Source organism: Embiotoca jacksoni, unplaced genomic scaffold (assembly GCF_022577435.1).
Source record: "Embiotoca jacksoni isolate LCO1_2020_lvr unplaced genomic scaffold, fEmbJac1.0.p SCAF_32, whole genome shotgun sequence".
Taxonomy (NCBI): domain Eukaryota; kingdom Metazoa; phylum Chordata; class Actinopteri; family Embiotocidae; genus Embiotoca; species Embiotoca jacksoni.
The window spans coordinates 3,233,040-3,247,725 of NW_027185384.1; the positions used below are offsets into that span (position 1 = coordinate 3,233,040).

The window sequence follows — 14,686 nt, forward strand, 5'->3', positions numbered from 1 at the left end:
GTAGCATTTTGGGGTTAATTCTTAAGGTCCACTTGTGTTTACGGAAAGCCTATTTAAAAAAAAAAAAAAAAAAAAAAAAATTTTAATGAAAAAAAGATTAAAAAAAATAAAAATAAAACAAATAATCGAGCAGTATTTTCGATTGCTAATGCCTCGGAGTGCATCACCGGTGGGAGCCTTACATGCTTCTCTCAGGTCCTCTTTAAAGATCTTTTTTTTAACATGAAATCCTCCTCATACAGCCTCGCGGAAATTCAACGACGGATAGATGAAGTCAAGCGCTTTCTGTCTGTAACCTTGAACATCGCTAATGCTCACACTGTGGAGTTTTACACGCACGACGTGTGGAAACGGTTCATAGCCGTGTCACCACAGGAAGTCACGTCAGCTGTTAGTTCCTGTAGTGACCAGCAGGGCGCGCCACAGGACAAAGGTAAATAAATTGTAACTGAACGAGAGCTAACGTGAAAACAGGGACGTTTGTAGAGTACCCACTTTCCAATAAAGCATAGTGAATGACTTTTTAGAATATATATATATATATATATATATATATATATTTGCAATTTTACTTCAGTTTTATGGATAAGTTATAAGCCAATAATGAATTGGCAGATTGTGAACTAACTGGATCTTGTAGCTGCCACCATTATTCAATTAATCATACAAAAATGATTTGCAACTATTTTGATAATTGATTAAGAGTTTCAGTGAAACATTTGCTGGTTTTCTGGCTTCCCGACTGTGAGGACCTGGTGGTTTTTCTTTTTTGGTACATGGTGGTAAATTAAACATCTTTTGGTTGTGGTCTTTTTTTGGCTGGAGAAAACAAGCTTATGTGAAGATGTAACTTTGGTCTGTAATATGTCAGAAAGCCCCAAACAATGAATTCATTACTCAAGAGCATAAAGAACTGAATTGACAGACGATAATAATAAGTTAGGTGCAACCGTACTGTACCATAGTGGATTATATGACTGATTACCTTCTGGAAAAGGGCTGCAGAGGTTCTGGACCTAAATCTATTTTATTTACAACTTATTGTAATTTTGATTAGTTTCTTATCAGCATTGGTAAGAAGAACACGGAGCATGAACAACAGACAAAGGGTTTTTTTCAGAGCCTGGTTGGTTGTTTTTTTTAATTTTCATGCTAAAAAACTTTTAATGGACAATTACCTAAAAATTACACAAACAAACATTCTTGACCATTATTTGGCCACATTTTTATTTATTTCCCCCCCCCCCCCCCCAAAAAAAAACCCTTTTCTATGGTCATTTGGTTTTGGTAGAAAATAGCTCCAAATAATAACCCATTGTCATTGGTGAGGTCTGTGGATTATCCAAATGTAGCTGGGACATTGTTTCTGGAAAGCTGTTTGCTACTTTGAATAGATGAGTGAAGTCATCTTCTACATGAAGAATACAAAGTTCTGCTAAAAAGAAAAAAAATATTCAACTGAAAAGCCTCACAGAATTGCAACAACATTACTAATATTTCTTTATCTGTCTCCCTAAACAGAGCAGTCCGCGACCATGTTTGGGTTTTGCAGTGATACAAACCGGCTGGTTGACACTCATGAACTTTTGCAAGCGGCCAAGGCTCACTCCTTCCCCGGCCTTGGAGTCTGCATGAGCAGGGATGAGCTACTGCAAGACCTCAGAGAGAACCGGGACAAGTCTGGCACCCCACCAGCACAGACAGGTAGAGCAGGATGAAAAGTCTGCGCTGCATTGTTTTCATGCTGAGAATAGGACACCGGTCAAGGACCGTCCAGGAACGTCCACCTCAAATCACGACCGGAACTCGGGTTCTGTCATGGGATTAATTCCTGGGCTTTCATAATGTACATTGTGGGCAAATAGGATTTTGTTTCTTTTTAAAAAAAAAAAAAAAAAACATGGACATACTGTGTCTAACTCAGGTGCTGATCTGGAGCCAGATGAGTTCATGAACTCTAAGAAATCCCATGAGGTCCAGTCCATGTCTGAGGTGGTGGCCTGTTTGGCTCAGCAGTGTGGAGTCAAACAGGTGGAGTAGAACTCTTAACAGAAGTTTTTTTTTTTTCTCAGTAATCTGATTTAAAATGAGATTTTCTTGATCACGGCTGAAATACAAAACATTTTAAAATCTTTCACCAACTTCCATCTTTTTCTCAACACCCAGGTGATAGATGTGGGATCAGGGAAGGGTTACCTGAGCTCCTTCCTGTCTCTTCAGTACGACCTTCGGGTTTATGGCATCGACTCCTCCATCACTAACACCCACGGTGCTCAGGAGAGGAACAGGAAGCTGAAGAAGTTCTCCAGAGCGTTCCAGAAACACACTAAGGCAACGAGGGCTCGAGCAGAGGCCAAGCATTCGCCTCAGGAGGAAACAAAACTGGGGCCGAATGGAGACGAAGATGTTTTACACGGTGATGGGGTAGGAAATGGGTCACGGGAGGAAGAAAAGGTGTTAATCAGGTCGTCAGATGTCAACTCCGCAATGGAAAGGCTCAATCCCGAAACAGAGGAGCTGTTCCTAAGCGCCCTATCGCTGGATGAAGTGCAGTCTACTTCCTCCAGGGTTCCCCCAAGTCAACTCAGCGCTGAGGAGAGGGAGAGGAGGAAGAGGGAGAACCTGGAGAGGAAAGCCAAGAGCAGAGCTGACAGCAGCGCCAGCGCCGTGTTTTCACCTCTCACATCTTATGTTACCGCGGAAACTGAGCTCCGAGAGCTCATCGTGGAGCTGGAGGTAAGCGAATCCAACAGTGAGCGCTGAGAACACATTTAGTCTGCGGTGCTAATCAGGAGCTCGGCTGCGCAGCGCAGTAGCAAAAGCACGGTTCCCACAGCAGCTCCTAATATTACACGTCTGTCACAGCGGCTGGAGTTTACATTACTGGAGGGAAAGCGGGACGTGTCCACTGTGCCAAATCTGCAGCGCATCACCATCAATAAATTTGACCATCGATCCAAAACCCTCCACATCCACCTCTTCTTCTTCTTCTTCTTCTTCTTCTTCTTCTTCTTCTTCTTCTGTTCTCTCCTCTCTCTCCAGGATGCAGTCATGGTTGGCCTGCACACGTGTGGCGACTTGGCTCCGAGCACGCTGAGGATGTTTGTGTCTAAACCGGAGTTGGCTGCAGTCTGCAGCGTTGGCTGCTGCTATCACCTGCTGTCTGAAGAGTTTGACCCTGCTGGACAGGGTAACTACACACACACACACACACACACACTGGCAGTGACACACACAGGGATGCAAATCACTGCCAGGCCCAGATTTGTGCGCATCTCTGTGTGTGACAGTACAGTGTCAACACACACAAACGCATTTTTTTTTTTCTAGTTTTAGTTCCACCTGCAGCGACCGCTTCATCGCTTTGATCCTATCTGAACTGACATATTATCTTCCCAGATTCATATTTTATAGTAAACAAGTCAAATGTTCCGCTCGGAGTCTGAAGACTCGGCCAAGTTACCCTTCTGGAGATTGAGTTGAGCTCAGAAACCCACTGGTAGAGTCATTAGAGTGGATTTATGGATTTAGGATGGCTGTTTTAAGGCCGCCGAAGATGAGATTTTTTTTGACCTCTTTATTTTTTAAAGGGAATCAATTGGCAGGGACTGATTCTGCAGCCACGCGTAGTGTTTTATCTTCTTCCACACTGAGGAGGCTGTCGTTATTCGCCGCTGCCTCGACTTGACGGTAACTCGGGTGCCAAAACGCGGGATCGCAGACCGATATCGTGCCTGTTTCACGTATTCCTTCACTCCAGTTTATGAGGTATGAAATCGTCTACATGTGTCCTCGTGCTCCGACTGCAGCCTCGGCGTATCTGTAACGGAGAGCCCTCGCTACAGTTGATACAGTTTTGCATCATCTCTCGTGAACGGCGTGACCTTCGCCGCTCGCGTCATCGGGGCCCACCTCGGCGTCAGCCAAGAGCGGAAAATGATATCATGACAGATGATCGAAAACACTCCTTTCCACGCTTGTTTCTCGAACTTGAGCCTGATCTTTTGAAGAGGTGAACAAAGGCCTTCGCTTACACACACACACACACACACACACTTTTTCACTCCCCCGTTGGCCTTCCAGGGCAGTCTGGGCCGCAGGCCAGCTCCCGCGGTGGCCTGCGTCACACTGAAAAGGAACTGAAGAGCTGAAAGGCTTCATTATAGCAGGCAGTTATATATTTATGCGATCTGCTCGTTTAGAGTTGAAGCAATTCCTGGAGTGCATCATCCACTCCTGGTACTGTATGTGGTGTCCAGATTCATACTGTTTACTCACAAACTGCAACAACCGAGTGGATCCAGGCGTCTTCAAGTCTGAAGCCGGAGTGTACGTGTCCAGTCACACACACACACGTGCGTATCAAGTATTTGTCATTCTGAATTTCGGTGCAGTTGCGTGGCCCCTTCAGATGTGAACTCTTGTCCAGCTTTTGTAAACATCTCTGTGCACACACGCTGTAATCTACCCTTCAAACTGAGGAAAGGGCTTGTCCGCCTCAATTGCCCCCGAGGGCTCGAGTCAGCAGCCACGTGTCGGGCAGAAGTGAAGCTAATCTTACTGCTAATGTATTAGCGCGTCCGGAGCCCGGTCGTCCACAGCTGCACATGTTATTAGTGCTTCCTTTTGACTGCATCCCCCCGTGGATTCACTGTGCCTTGGCCTCAGTCACTGACCCCTTTTAGAAATGACATGAAAAGGATGGCAGGCTGTCAGGTAGTCACAAACAGTACCGTCCCACTGGGAGTCTGTGTGCGTTTGTGAGCGCTGAGAACTGCTGTGGTTACAAATGTGTGGTTCGTGTCCCCCCCCGCCCCCCCTCACAATACCAATTGGAGGTCAACAATTCAGATTTTTAAAGAAAGAATACATGAATTCAGTTATTTCCATTCAAATACTTGTATGTATGGCAAATATGAAGCTCCAGCCAAGAGATGGTTAGGTCAGCTTCGCACAAAGTCTTAAAGGAAGGAGGAAATAGCATTTTGTTTCTGTGTTAAGCTAAGCTGACCAGTTGCTGGCTGTAGCTTCAGATTTAATGGTCAGATGTGAAAGTGGTGTCTTAACTAACTCTGGCAAAAAAAAAAACGTTCCAATATTCGAAACAATTCTTGTCACAGACAAACAGCTACTAAGTTATTTGAATAGTTACTCAAGTCAATTTTAGACGGTCTGAGAATGAAAAAAAAGATGGTTTTGAATGAAAATATTCTACTACTGCTCACTTGAAGTTTCTCTGGCAAATATTTAAATTCATATACTTGTGTTCCCTCACAGAGTGTTTGCACCGTGTGTGTGGTTTCCCTCTGAGTCAGTACCTCCGTGACCAGTCCTGGTTCTGTGGCAGAAATGCCAGGATGTCAGCGTGTTTGGTGAGTTTGGATGATACTAAAAAAAAAATAGGGTTGTCAGGGATGGCTGTGTAACAAAAGCCTCCCGAGTGACAGTGAAGTAGGTTGTACACTGATGTGGATGTTTAAACTGATGTTTTTACTCACCAGTGTAAGCAAGATATGTGGATGAAATAAAAAAATAAAAAAAATTGTGTTTTTGAAATGAGTGTCAACTGTGTTATTTTTCCTTTACAACTCCAGCTTACTGTTTTTGAGGAAACACTTTGTCTTAACACTTTGCCATTTGTCTGAAAACACAGGCACTGGAGAGAGTTTCACTCGGCCAAGGGGTAAGTAAGGCATCCATTCCATCATAAGACTAGTCGTCGTCATCACACAAGAATGGGAGTTGAGTGTCTCTCTCTAAGCTGTCATTATACTCATCAAAACAAATCCATCAAATTATGTCAAACCACTTATGTAGGCCCTCACGATCACTCAGGACTGTATTATCTTCCTTGTAGATCTCCTGCATGCATTCAAACAATCAGCCCATTAATTCTGCCATTGTTTTAAGTCTGTGATCAACTAAAGTGTATTTATTTGAAATGTGGAGCTCGGAGGCTTCAGGCCAAAGCCGATACACGATATTCACAGCCATTAATATGGAATGTTTATAAATATTAATGCAATCATGGAAAGATTGATTACTTGCTGGAGCAGGGGTTTGAATTCAAAAACAGGCTTGATTGCTTGTTTGTGTTGCATTAAGTTTGGAAAGTGTCAGAAATATTCATCAAGCATTGATGAAGGGAATAAGAAACTTTTAATACAGTAAACTGCATCACGTAAAGTCAAATAAACATCTTTGTCCTTGTCTACAGATTCAGATGGAGTCTCTGTTCTACCGAGCCGTCCTTCATGTTATTCTGAGGGACCACTATGGCTGCTATAAAAGGTAATACATGGAAATTTACATCTAGACCAGTGGATCACTTCAATATGAGAAATTAAAGTGAGAATACCAGGCATTTATATTTTTAGGACATTTTTTTTCCCATCATTGTCTAAAGTAATAGGTGTACTGTGAATGAGGGAGAACAGAACAGGCATCGAGCTTCTCGTAGCAATCCTGCTGACCTCAGTTAGCTCTTACTAAATGTTCTCATTACAAATACAATCCGAGATTCCCAGAAGACACTGAGAATCACCTGGTTTCTGTTGCCCTATGACCTTCACTGTAATGACTATCACCAGATTAGCATTGAATATCCATTAGTTTTCACCAAACAGCAAACTCTTCTAAAGGACTAAATAATGATGAATAGGTGGTAAAGTTTGATTAAAAAAACAAACAAACAAAAACCCTTCATGCATGAGCGTGAAGGTTGTTTATCTCAATTACAAACATTTGTTTCTCAGTGAAAAGCGAGTTGGGAACGTCTACTCCAAGGCAAAATCATTTGTGGACTACGTTCATCGAGCGCTACGCAGACTGGAACTGGATGAATCAAAGGTCAGGAGCAGATTATTAGTCTTCTTTCAACCCCCTCCAGAAACAAATATTGGAAAGTACTCAGCAAAAACACTGTTCGGGAAATGTGTCAGAAGTTTCCAGCTCCACATCTTGATTAGATCTTTATTTAGAAACTCCAGATATATGTAAGTAAAGTAAACAATACAAGTGCTCTCCTGCTTTCGGACGTTGCCAGGCACCATCATGTGAAGGAGTTTGTCATCTGGTTGCCCCGGGTGATCGTGAGAATGGGGATGACGTCTTTCTGCCTGTCCTCTGTTTCTCACAACTCTTAAAAACCTTAAACCAAATTCAAATTTTCCTCAGACATTTTTTTTTTTTCCATATCTCCATTTTATTGCTGTGTATTCATATTTGATGCCCTCATCTTCTGACTCGCACACACGACTCGTCGCTCTCTCTGCAGCTTTCAGACAGTGACATCCAGGACTACCATGACACATACAGAGCGCGAATGGCAGAGATGCACGCTTTTAACATGGTAAGTCCCTCGAAATGTTTTTAACTGAACTGGTAAACTTATAAAAGCAGCAAAACCCATCTTGATTGCAGAACTTTCACCACAGCAACCTGTTTGTGTGAAACATTCTTTCCCGTAAAAAGCCAATAAAATACAGATCATTCGGTGAGATCATTGTAGTCTGTGGCTGAACTGGTAGAAAACCAGCGTCTGGTTTCTGGTGAGGCCACTAATTGTGGTGCCATTCAGCATTTAAATTTTTCAGCATTGACATTAAACAGTGAAATGTTTTTTGGGATTGCTCACCAGCTACTGGAAAGACACCAGTCAGGGTGGGTTCTTAGTACGCAGTCATCGAGAGTGCACTTCTGACCTAAGATTCAGAACAAGACAAAACTGCAGCAGTGTGAACTGGACAGCTCGACTCTGGCCAGCTGATGTTTGGGCTAAGGAAAGAGAGGATGCCCTCAATTTACCTGAGGAACGGCCATTTGTGTGTGACACGAGCCTTTTGTTGGAGCACCCTCGGGTGACTAAAAATTCTCCACCATCTCTAGTTTTTTGTTTTCTTCACTTTCAATATCCTCATTCATGTTTTCAATTTGTATTGTATATGGCAGTTAAAACTGAAGTACAGAGAGTTGTTGCTATGGAGATGTTACACCTTAGTAACTTAGGTGTAAGCTGTCAGGTTTCAGAATGGCATACTGCGAGTAGTTTCTCATTACAAATCTTTGGTCTGAACTTGCTTTAAAAGGGATAACTTTGTACCAGATAGTTAATCATCATTGTTAAAAACACTGATACCTTTTTTCTCTCCTGTCATCCTCTCTCTGCAGTTGAAGGTGACCCTTGCTCCCTGTATTGAAGGCCTGATTCTCCTCGATCGCCTCTGCTACCTGAAAGAACAGGTAAATCCACTTCAGTCAGAGTGCTGTCATCGAGATGTCCAATCGTAGTTGTATAAATTCAGTTTGGCAGCGCGGCTCTGCTCCCGTGGAGCTTCAGAACAAATCTGTGCAACTGTGAGTCATCAGTCATAAGGAAGGACATAAGGTCTAAATGTTGAAGTGCCTGTTGTGAACTTCAATGAATATTACTTGGAATGGAACAAAACCTAATGGATAGAAATTAGATAGAAATAAATGACGTCAAATACCGAACTGTACTCCAGCCATGTGACCCATTATCCAAATGTTCTTTTTACTTCCTATTTTTCAACTGGACTCATCTTTAAAGATGCAAAGCTCATTGATTTGGATTTGAAATTTGCACCCCAGATAATGAAAGTGAACACAGAGAAATCTCAGCTGCAATCTGGAAGCCTTTTTTTTTTTTTTTTTTTTTTTTTTTCTGATTTGGACCACTGACAATTAAATAGGTGTCAGCTAAATTAAAACCAGCCTTATGCTCCTGCAGCCAAACGCAACACGCTAATCTTTAAGGGCTGAGGCCCTGTGATGAGATATGTACAATCTGAAGGCTTTTGAAGTTCTGATTACACGTGATTGGATGTCAGATGGACTTTCTTAATAGGGTCATGTAATCAAACTGTGTAACATCAAGAGCACTGGTCAGGTCTTGGAGAGCTCCCTCGAGGAGAAGTAAAGGCGGTAAAAGAAGAGGTGATGGATGTATGTTAATGTGATCCATGTGATGATAAGTACGCCGAAGCACGTTTGGCCTGAAACAATCGTATAAAAACAGACAAATCAGATATCGATTTTTGTTTCCATATAGTCCTCCAGCCCTGACAGTCAAACAATGATACACCTATTAAGAAATGTATACTGTAGAAATTGTGTTTTGTTGTGGCTGTGATGTGTGCTCAGGGGACCAAGTGTGAGTGATGGACTTATTCAGCACTTTTTCACCTTAGAGGTCTCAAATCACTTTACAGTGTCTTGCCGAAGGACACTTCGACGCGTGGACAGGAGAACTCGGGGATTGAACCACCAATCTTACAATTAGTTTGCAACTGGCTCCCCCATCTTAGCTAATGTGATGAAATATGCACCGGTGATAATCTTTAGCCATAAATGGATTTTATTCCTCAGACAACAAAAGAAAATAGCGTTGCTCATTCTGTTTTAAGTTATGGCAACGCTGATCCACCACCTTGTTCCAAACTGAAAAGCAACCACCGGATGAAATTTCATGCAGATTCTCGTGTTTTTCAGCCAACGAATCCCAATAACTTCCTGCAGCACATCTGTGAGGTCGGGATTTGTGGTTTTGGAACGACATGTCTTGACAAAATCTGTGACCAAATGCGTGCAAAACTCACAATGTTCCCATCAGCCTTGGCCGCTCACGCACTAAACTGAGATATGTAAACGCAATACCTGCTGAACAACAGCTTTTTAGCTTTGTCAATGCAAGCATGCTAGCTTGCAGGTATTGGGACCAGCTTGTTTGCTTCATTCACAATCACAATTCACAATTCACAGAAATAATATCTAATATCAGCAGTAACACATTCGATTCAGCTACTTTCATTTACTAGATGCTTTCTTGTCGTGCTTTTAAAGAAACTGATCCAGATTCGTAACACAAGAAAAGTAGGTAGGTAGGTGGGTGGGTATGTACTTTATTAATCCCCGAGGGGAAATTTTTTAAAAGTGGCTAATGGAGGGTATTTAAATGGTGAAACTTCTAGGTTAGCAGTGAGGCAACCGGACCCAAGTCAGAATAACACGTGCGTCTCTCTGACGCCATGGGTCACAAAGCCAACCTGGGAGGAAAAGTTCCCAGAATTTTTTTTTTTATATCCATTTGTTTCGTTTTGATTCAGTTCTGGTGTGTCTTATTGTTTTGTGTCTTTGTGTACTGCAGGAGGATGTATCATTCTCCGCACTGGTGCAACTGTTTGACCCCCTGCTGTCACCGAGATGCTACGCTGTCGTCGGACTCAAGACTTCTGGAAAGAGAATTGCAAGCTGAAAAACTTCTCCGCATGATTATAATACGCTAATTCAGGTCTCATGTTTATGCATGATTCGATCTGCAATTATACTTTGAAAGTGATTGGATTAGTTATGCATTCTCACCTCCCCTAAACTAAACTGTGTAATTTATTTACGAAATCCCTGTTTGATTTATACGTTTTACTGTTTTGGATGATAATACATTTGAAATATTTCCACTTCTTAGTCCTTGACCTTTTCACAGGACAGCTCATGTAAACCCATGCTCAAAACACCTGGAAAACTGGCCCGTTTGATTGAACTATTGCAGCCTTTTGTTTTTATGTTTGACCAACTCTGAGAAAACACTTGTTTTTAAAGACCATTCTGGGAGTCAGATGCATTGTGGGACTTAGGGAGACTTGGATCCCCTCGACAAGTCTGGAAAGCCCATTTTTTTAGGCTCCCAAACCAGATGAAGTTTGGGAAAAGAGTGGCAGGGCAAGAGGCGCCCTTGACTCCTTTTTTAACCTTTACTTCTGTTTTGCTCCGTCTTTGGCCTTTTAATAAATCATGCTTCTTACATGTTCAAAAACAAATGTTTTAAGTTTTGAGAACACGTGAATTACAGTCATGGGAAATACACTATAGACAGGAAATGCAAAAGGTAAGGTACACAATTAGGCATTTTGAGCCCAAATTAAATCATGTCATTTCGGGATTATTATTGAATGAATTTACGAATAAAATCTATTGTTTGAAATAAGGAACCTTTTTTATGATTAACTCAGACATTTGGATGGCGTGACGAAGTTCACCTGTATGTAATACATCTGAGGTGGCATGGCACGGGTTTATGATTCCCAACCAGCTATACTTCTGCAGTTTCCACTGAAAAATAAAAACTATTATTTGTTTAAAGATGCTGTAAAGCAAATTCCAAGATTTGCTTCTCAGTACAGGGTTTCAGTTAATTTACAAGGCAGTTTGTATGTTTGATTAAAAAAAACAACAAAAAAAACAACTGCTTGGAAACCAGTTTCTCTCTTTCATAATAAGCATCAATTCTGTCTTTTTGTGCTCTGTGTGTCTCAGTATCCACCACTGAGTCGGTAATTGTCATGGAAGCTTTGTAGGAACATTAATTTTTACAAAATTATGGAGATGTTGAACTAAATTAGCCTGAGAGTAGGTGCGTATTATGATATACAATCCCACTGTGCAGTGCTGGTACAAAACATTTATTCCCATCACAGCTTCCACTGCTTCTAATATTTGTCACTGCAGGCACAGCACGCCGCGCATCTGTTGGCCATTCATAGGTCTGTCAACGTTGCCGTGGTGAAACTGTGTCCCAAAGCTTTATTTTTGTTATCACGGTTAAGACAGATGGTAAGGCTCTCCACTGTGCGTGGGCCACGTTTGGATCCAGCACCATGTTTCGCACTGACAGCCTGCTGGCCAAACTGGACTGACACGAAAGCAAGCAGTTCAACATGTGAACGAAACTCGTTGAGGATATAAATGTTGTCGGGTTTTGTTGTGGCAGAGTGAGTCATGTCCTCTTGACCTGTTGTCCCATCCTTGATGCTTGCACGCACGTTGGTGCATGCTTCTGTTTTATAAACACTCATCCTGTGACGGCCCCTTTCATGTGCCCACATGGAAGACAGGAAATCTAATGAGAGGCCAACACGCATACAAACATGTAAACGTGTGGGAAACATCAGTAAACATATATCAGTAGGTAAACTACGATTTCCTGACTTTGCACTTAACAGAAGACAGGAAAAAGGATTTGAGGATGTGATGAGGGCTCGGAGACAGAAATAGTATGCATTGATATTCTTGCAAAGCATTCCCATCTCAGATGACTGGATGAGGAAGTAATGAGAGGAAGTGAAGGGGAAGTGAGGGGAGTGTGTCAGACACTTGGGCTTTTTGGCCGTGCTCACTGTTTCTCACAATGGTGTTTGGATACAATGCAAGCTGCTGCCACACTACCTGATCTTGTAAATTAATCCCAGGGTTCCTCCAACTTGATGAACAGAAGGGGAGATACATTGAATAGACTTGAAACGTCAACTAATAACATCCACATATACATTACTTCTCAGATAAAAGTGGACTCAAAGAATGCTCTTACTTATGAATGGGAAACATGGTCTTAGTCAACCAACCCAAAATAATCACAGGATACAATTTGGAAAGGAAGTGGCAGGCTTTATCAGACATAAACACAACATGGAAATGAGGAAAGGAGGGGGGCTACCTCAAGTGATTTTTTTTGGGGAAAAATGTCAGGAAGTGGTGGTTAATTGCTGTTTAAATGTCTCTGCTCTCATCCTAATGTTTTCCAACTGAGCATGGTCATTGTGTTTTAAAACACAAACTCGGACTTTTGGTGGGATGTGGGCAGACAGCCATTCGAGAGAAGGGTGCTCTGGCTGCCATCCTCAGTCCCTTCCAGTCACAAACTGACTTCACTGCTCTGCCAGATGCCAGGCGTGTGGAGAAAGAGGGAGTTTGGCTGGATGTTGCGTTGGGCACACACTGCTTACTTTAGATTAAAATCGCTGTTATCACCTCAGGTCTCTGCAGATTTATTGTCTGTGGACACACATGGACAAAAACTCTATTTTACACCCGTCAGAGATATGTCTATCTAGAAGCGTAAATAAATATGTCAAACAGTCTCCCTGTGAAGAACCACTTGATAACTGAACAGATAACTGCTGTTTTTTAATGTGAAACACAGTCATCACGTACTTCGGATAACAATTTATGTCCCTCTGATTCATATTTTCCATTAATCTATCCCATTCTCTCTGGGTGTTTTTCAGATCAATCTAAAACATATGCCAAGTCATTGAAAACAGGCAAAGAAAGAATGTTATGTGTGGTCTGTAGAAAAATACTTTCCCCAACTTTAATGTAATTTCAAAACAAATGTAATGCCGTTGTTTCTCCTCATACTATATTGTTAAAGCCCCAAATTTCAATGACATGGTTTGACAATTACCTAAATTTGATAGCCCATTTGAAGATTACAGGGTTGGATCCTGATTTTAAGTTCCTGAGCTTCAGCGTTGATATTAATACCACGAGTGGGCTATTTTTGTGAGGGCAGGGCCCAGGCCTGGTCTTTCCAGCTGTGATTATCTGCTTCCTGTGTGATGTTTATCTGCTGGGGTGACGAAACAGTGGTTCCGGAGTGAATAGCACGGGGGAAACAACCATGATTTGCTTTGTATGGCAAAAAGGGGTGAGGACGCCTCTTAATAACAGCATCAGTAGAAGTAGACTTTGTTGTTAAAGATTGTCCTCTTGGTCATTTTTGCCCCTTAAAACAGACAGAAACAGCTACCATGCTGTGAAAAAAAATTGCTTAGGTTTTTGTACAGATGGAACACTAAAAACAAAGATGCTTATTTAAAAACCTTTTGAGGGGCTGGTATGCAAATTTTATTATGTTTGGACACAGCCAGGTTGTTTCCAGTCATCTTGCTAAGCTAACTAGCTGCTAGTATTTATAACCCTAAGAAAGAATTTGGACACATGACAAGTCAAATATGCAAGAATTAGCTTTGTCCAAGTCAAACAAAATGAGAAAACTCATGAGCTTTTAATTATAAACTCTATAAATTATTGTCACTTCCTAAAACAGCAAAAACAAAATAGTAAATGAAGGAGAAAAATGCATTCATCAAATACGACAAATATTTAGACTTCTTTATGAAGTGGAGAGATAAAAAGGGGAAACACTGCACGCATGCTCCAACATTCTGCGCCATCAATCTAACTGAGCCCTCAATGACTCCTTAGACTTCTGTCTGTAACCCAAAACTTGTTTTTATTTGGGCCTGTTCCCTGTTGAAACCTAAAGAGCGAGCAATGTGTTCATTATGGGGCTCCGCAGCGAGGATGTAGCAGGTAATCAGTCAGAGGGAGTAAACACTTTTTTCCCTGTAATGTGTTTGTTTTGCCCCGGGCCTGTTTATATTCTCCACAGGAATATTTTTTTTCATGATTTTCCTCAGCTAATCCCTTAATCACTTGTGCAGGCTGCTGCCAGACAGAGCACCTCTCGTCCCCGCGGGGGCAGACTAAGGGCACAGTGTTCATCTACGTGTTTGTCACAACTCAAATAAACCCAACACACTTATCAGCAATGTCTGTGGACAATCGTCCTCAAATAACAAACCTTACAATAAAAAGGGATATATTTTGAGGTTGCCTTACAGATAAAAAAAAAGTGTCAACAGGAATGAGACTCTTCCAGCAATCCAAACAGTGACTCTCATTTGCTACCTCTCGGCACTGACAAATGCTGTAGAGGAGGAAGCACCTCAGCATCGCTCCCAGGTACAAAAACACAGCAGTTTGCCCTGCTGAGTAATCCAACAGATTCCACGAGGTCGAGGTCAAATCTTGTTCAGAATCAGGGTCA

The 14,686-nt window shown here is 41.9% G+C and overlaps 1 protein-coding gene across 1 annotated transcript; it reads left to right on the top strand.

Moving 5' to 3' along the window:
* The first annotated feature begins 170 nt into the window (after positions 1-170).
* mettl25 (methyltransferase like 25) lies at positions 171-11,240 on the top strand. The gene is made up of 12 exons (XM_069164964.1): positions 171-433; positions 1,522-1,704; positions 1,925-2,031; positions 2,167-2,736; positions 3,043-3,190; positions 5,278-5,372; positions 5,654-5,683; positions 6,218-6,291; positions 6,756-6,849; positions 7,277-7,351; positions 8,170-8,241; positions 10,166-11,240. The coding sequence occupies exons 1-12, from the start codon at positions 223-225 to the stop codon at positions 10,271-10,273; spliced, it is 1,767 nt and encodes a 588-aa protein (XP_069021065.1). The 5' UTR covers positions 171-222; the 3' UTR covers positions 10,274-11,240.
* The last annotated feature ends 3,446 nt before the right edge of the window (positions 11,241-14,686 follow it).

What these genes read in the sequence shown, in the direction of transcription:
- mettl25 (XM_069164964.1), top strand. Translation starts at nt 223, where the DNA reads ATGAAATCCTCCTCATACAGCCTCGCGGAAATTCAACGACGGATAGAT. An exon ending in GGGCGCGCCACAGGACAAAG is followed by an intron (nt 434 to 1,521) that starts GTAAATAAATTG and finishes CTCCCTAAACAG; the next exon opens with AGCAGTCCGCGACCATGTTT. An exon ending in AGCTCATCGTGGAGCTGGAG is followed by an intron (nt 2,737 to 3,042) that starts GTAAGCGAATCC and finishes CTCTCTCTCCAG; the next exon opens with GATGCAGTCATGGTTGGCCT.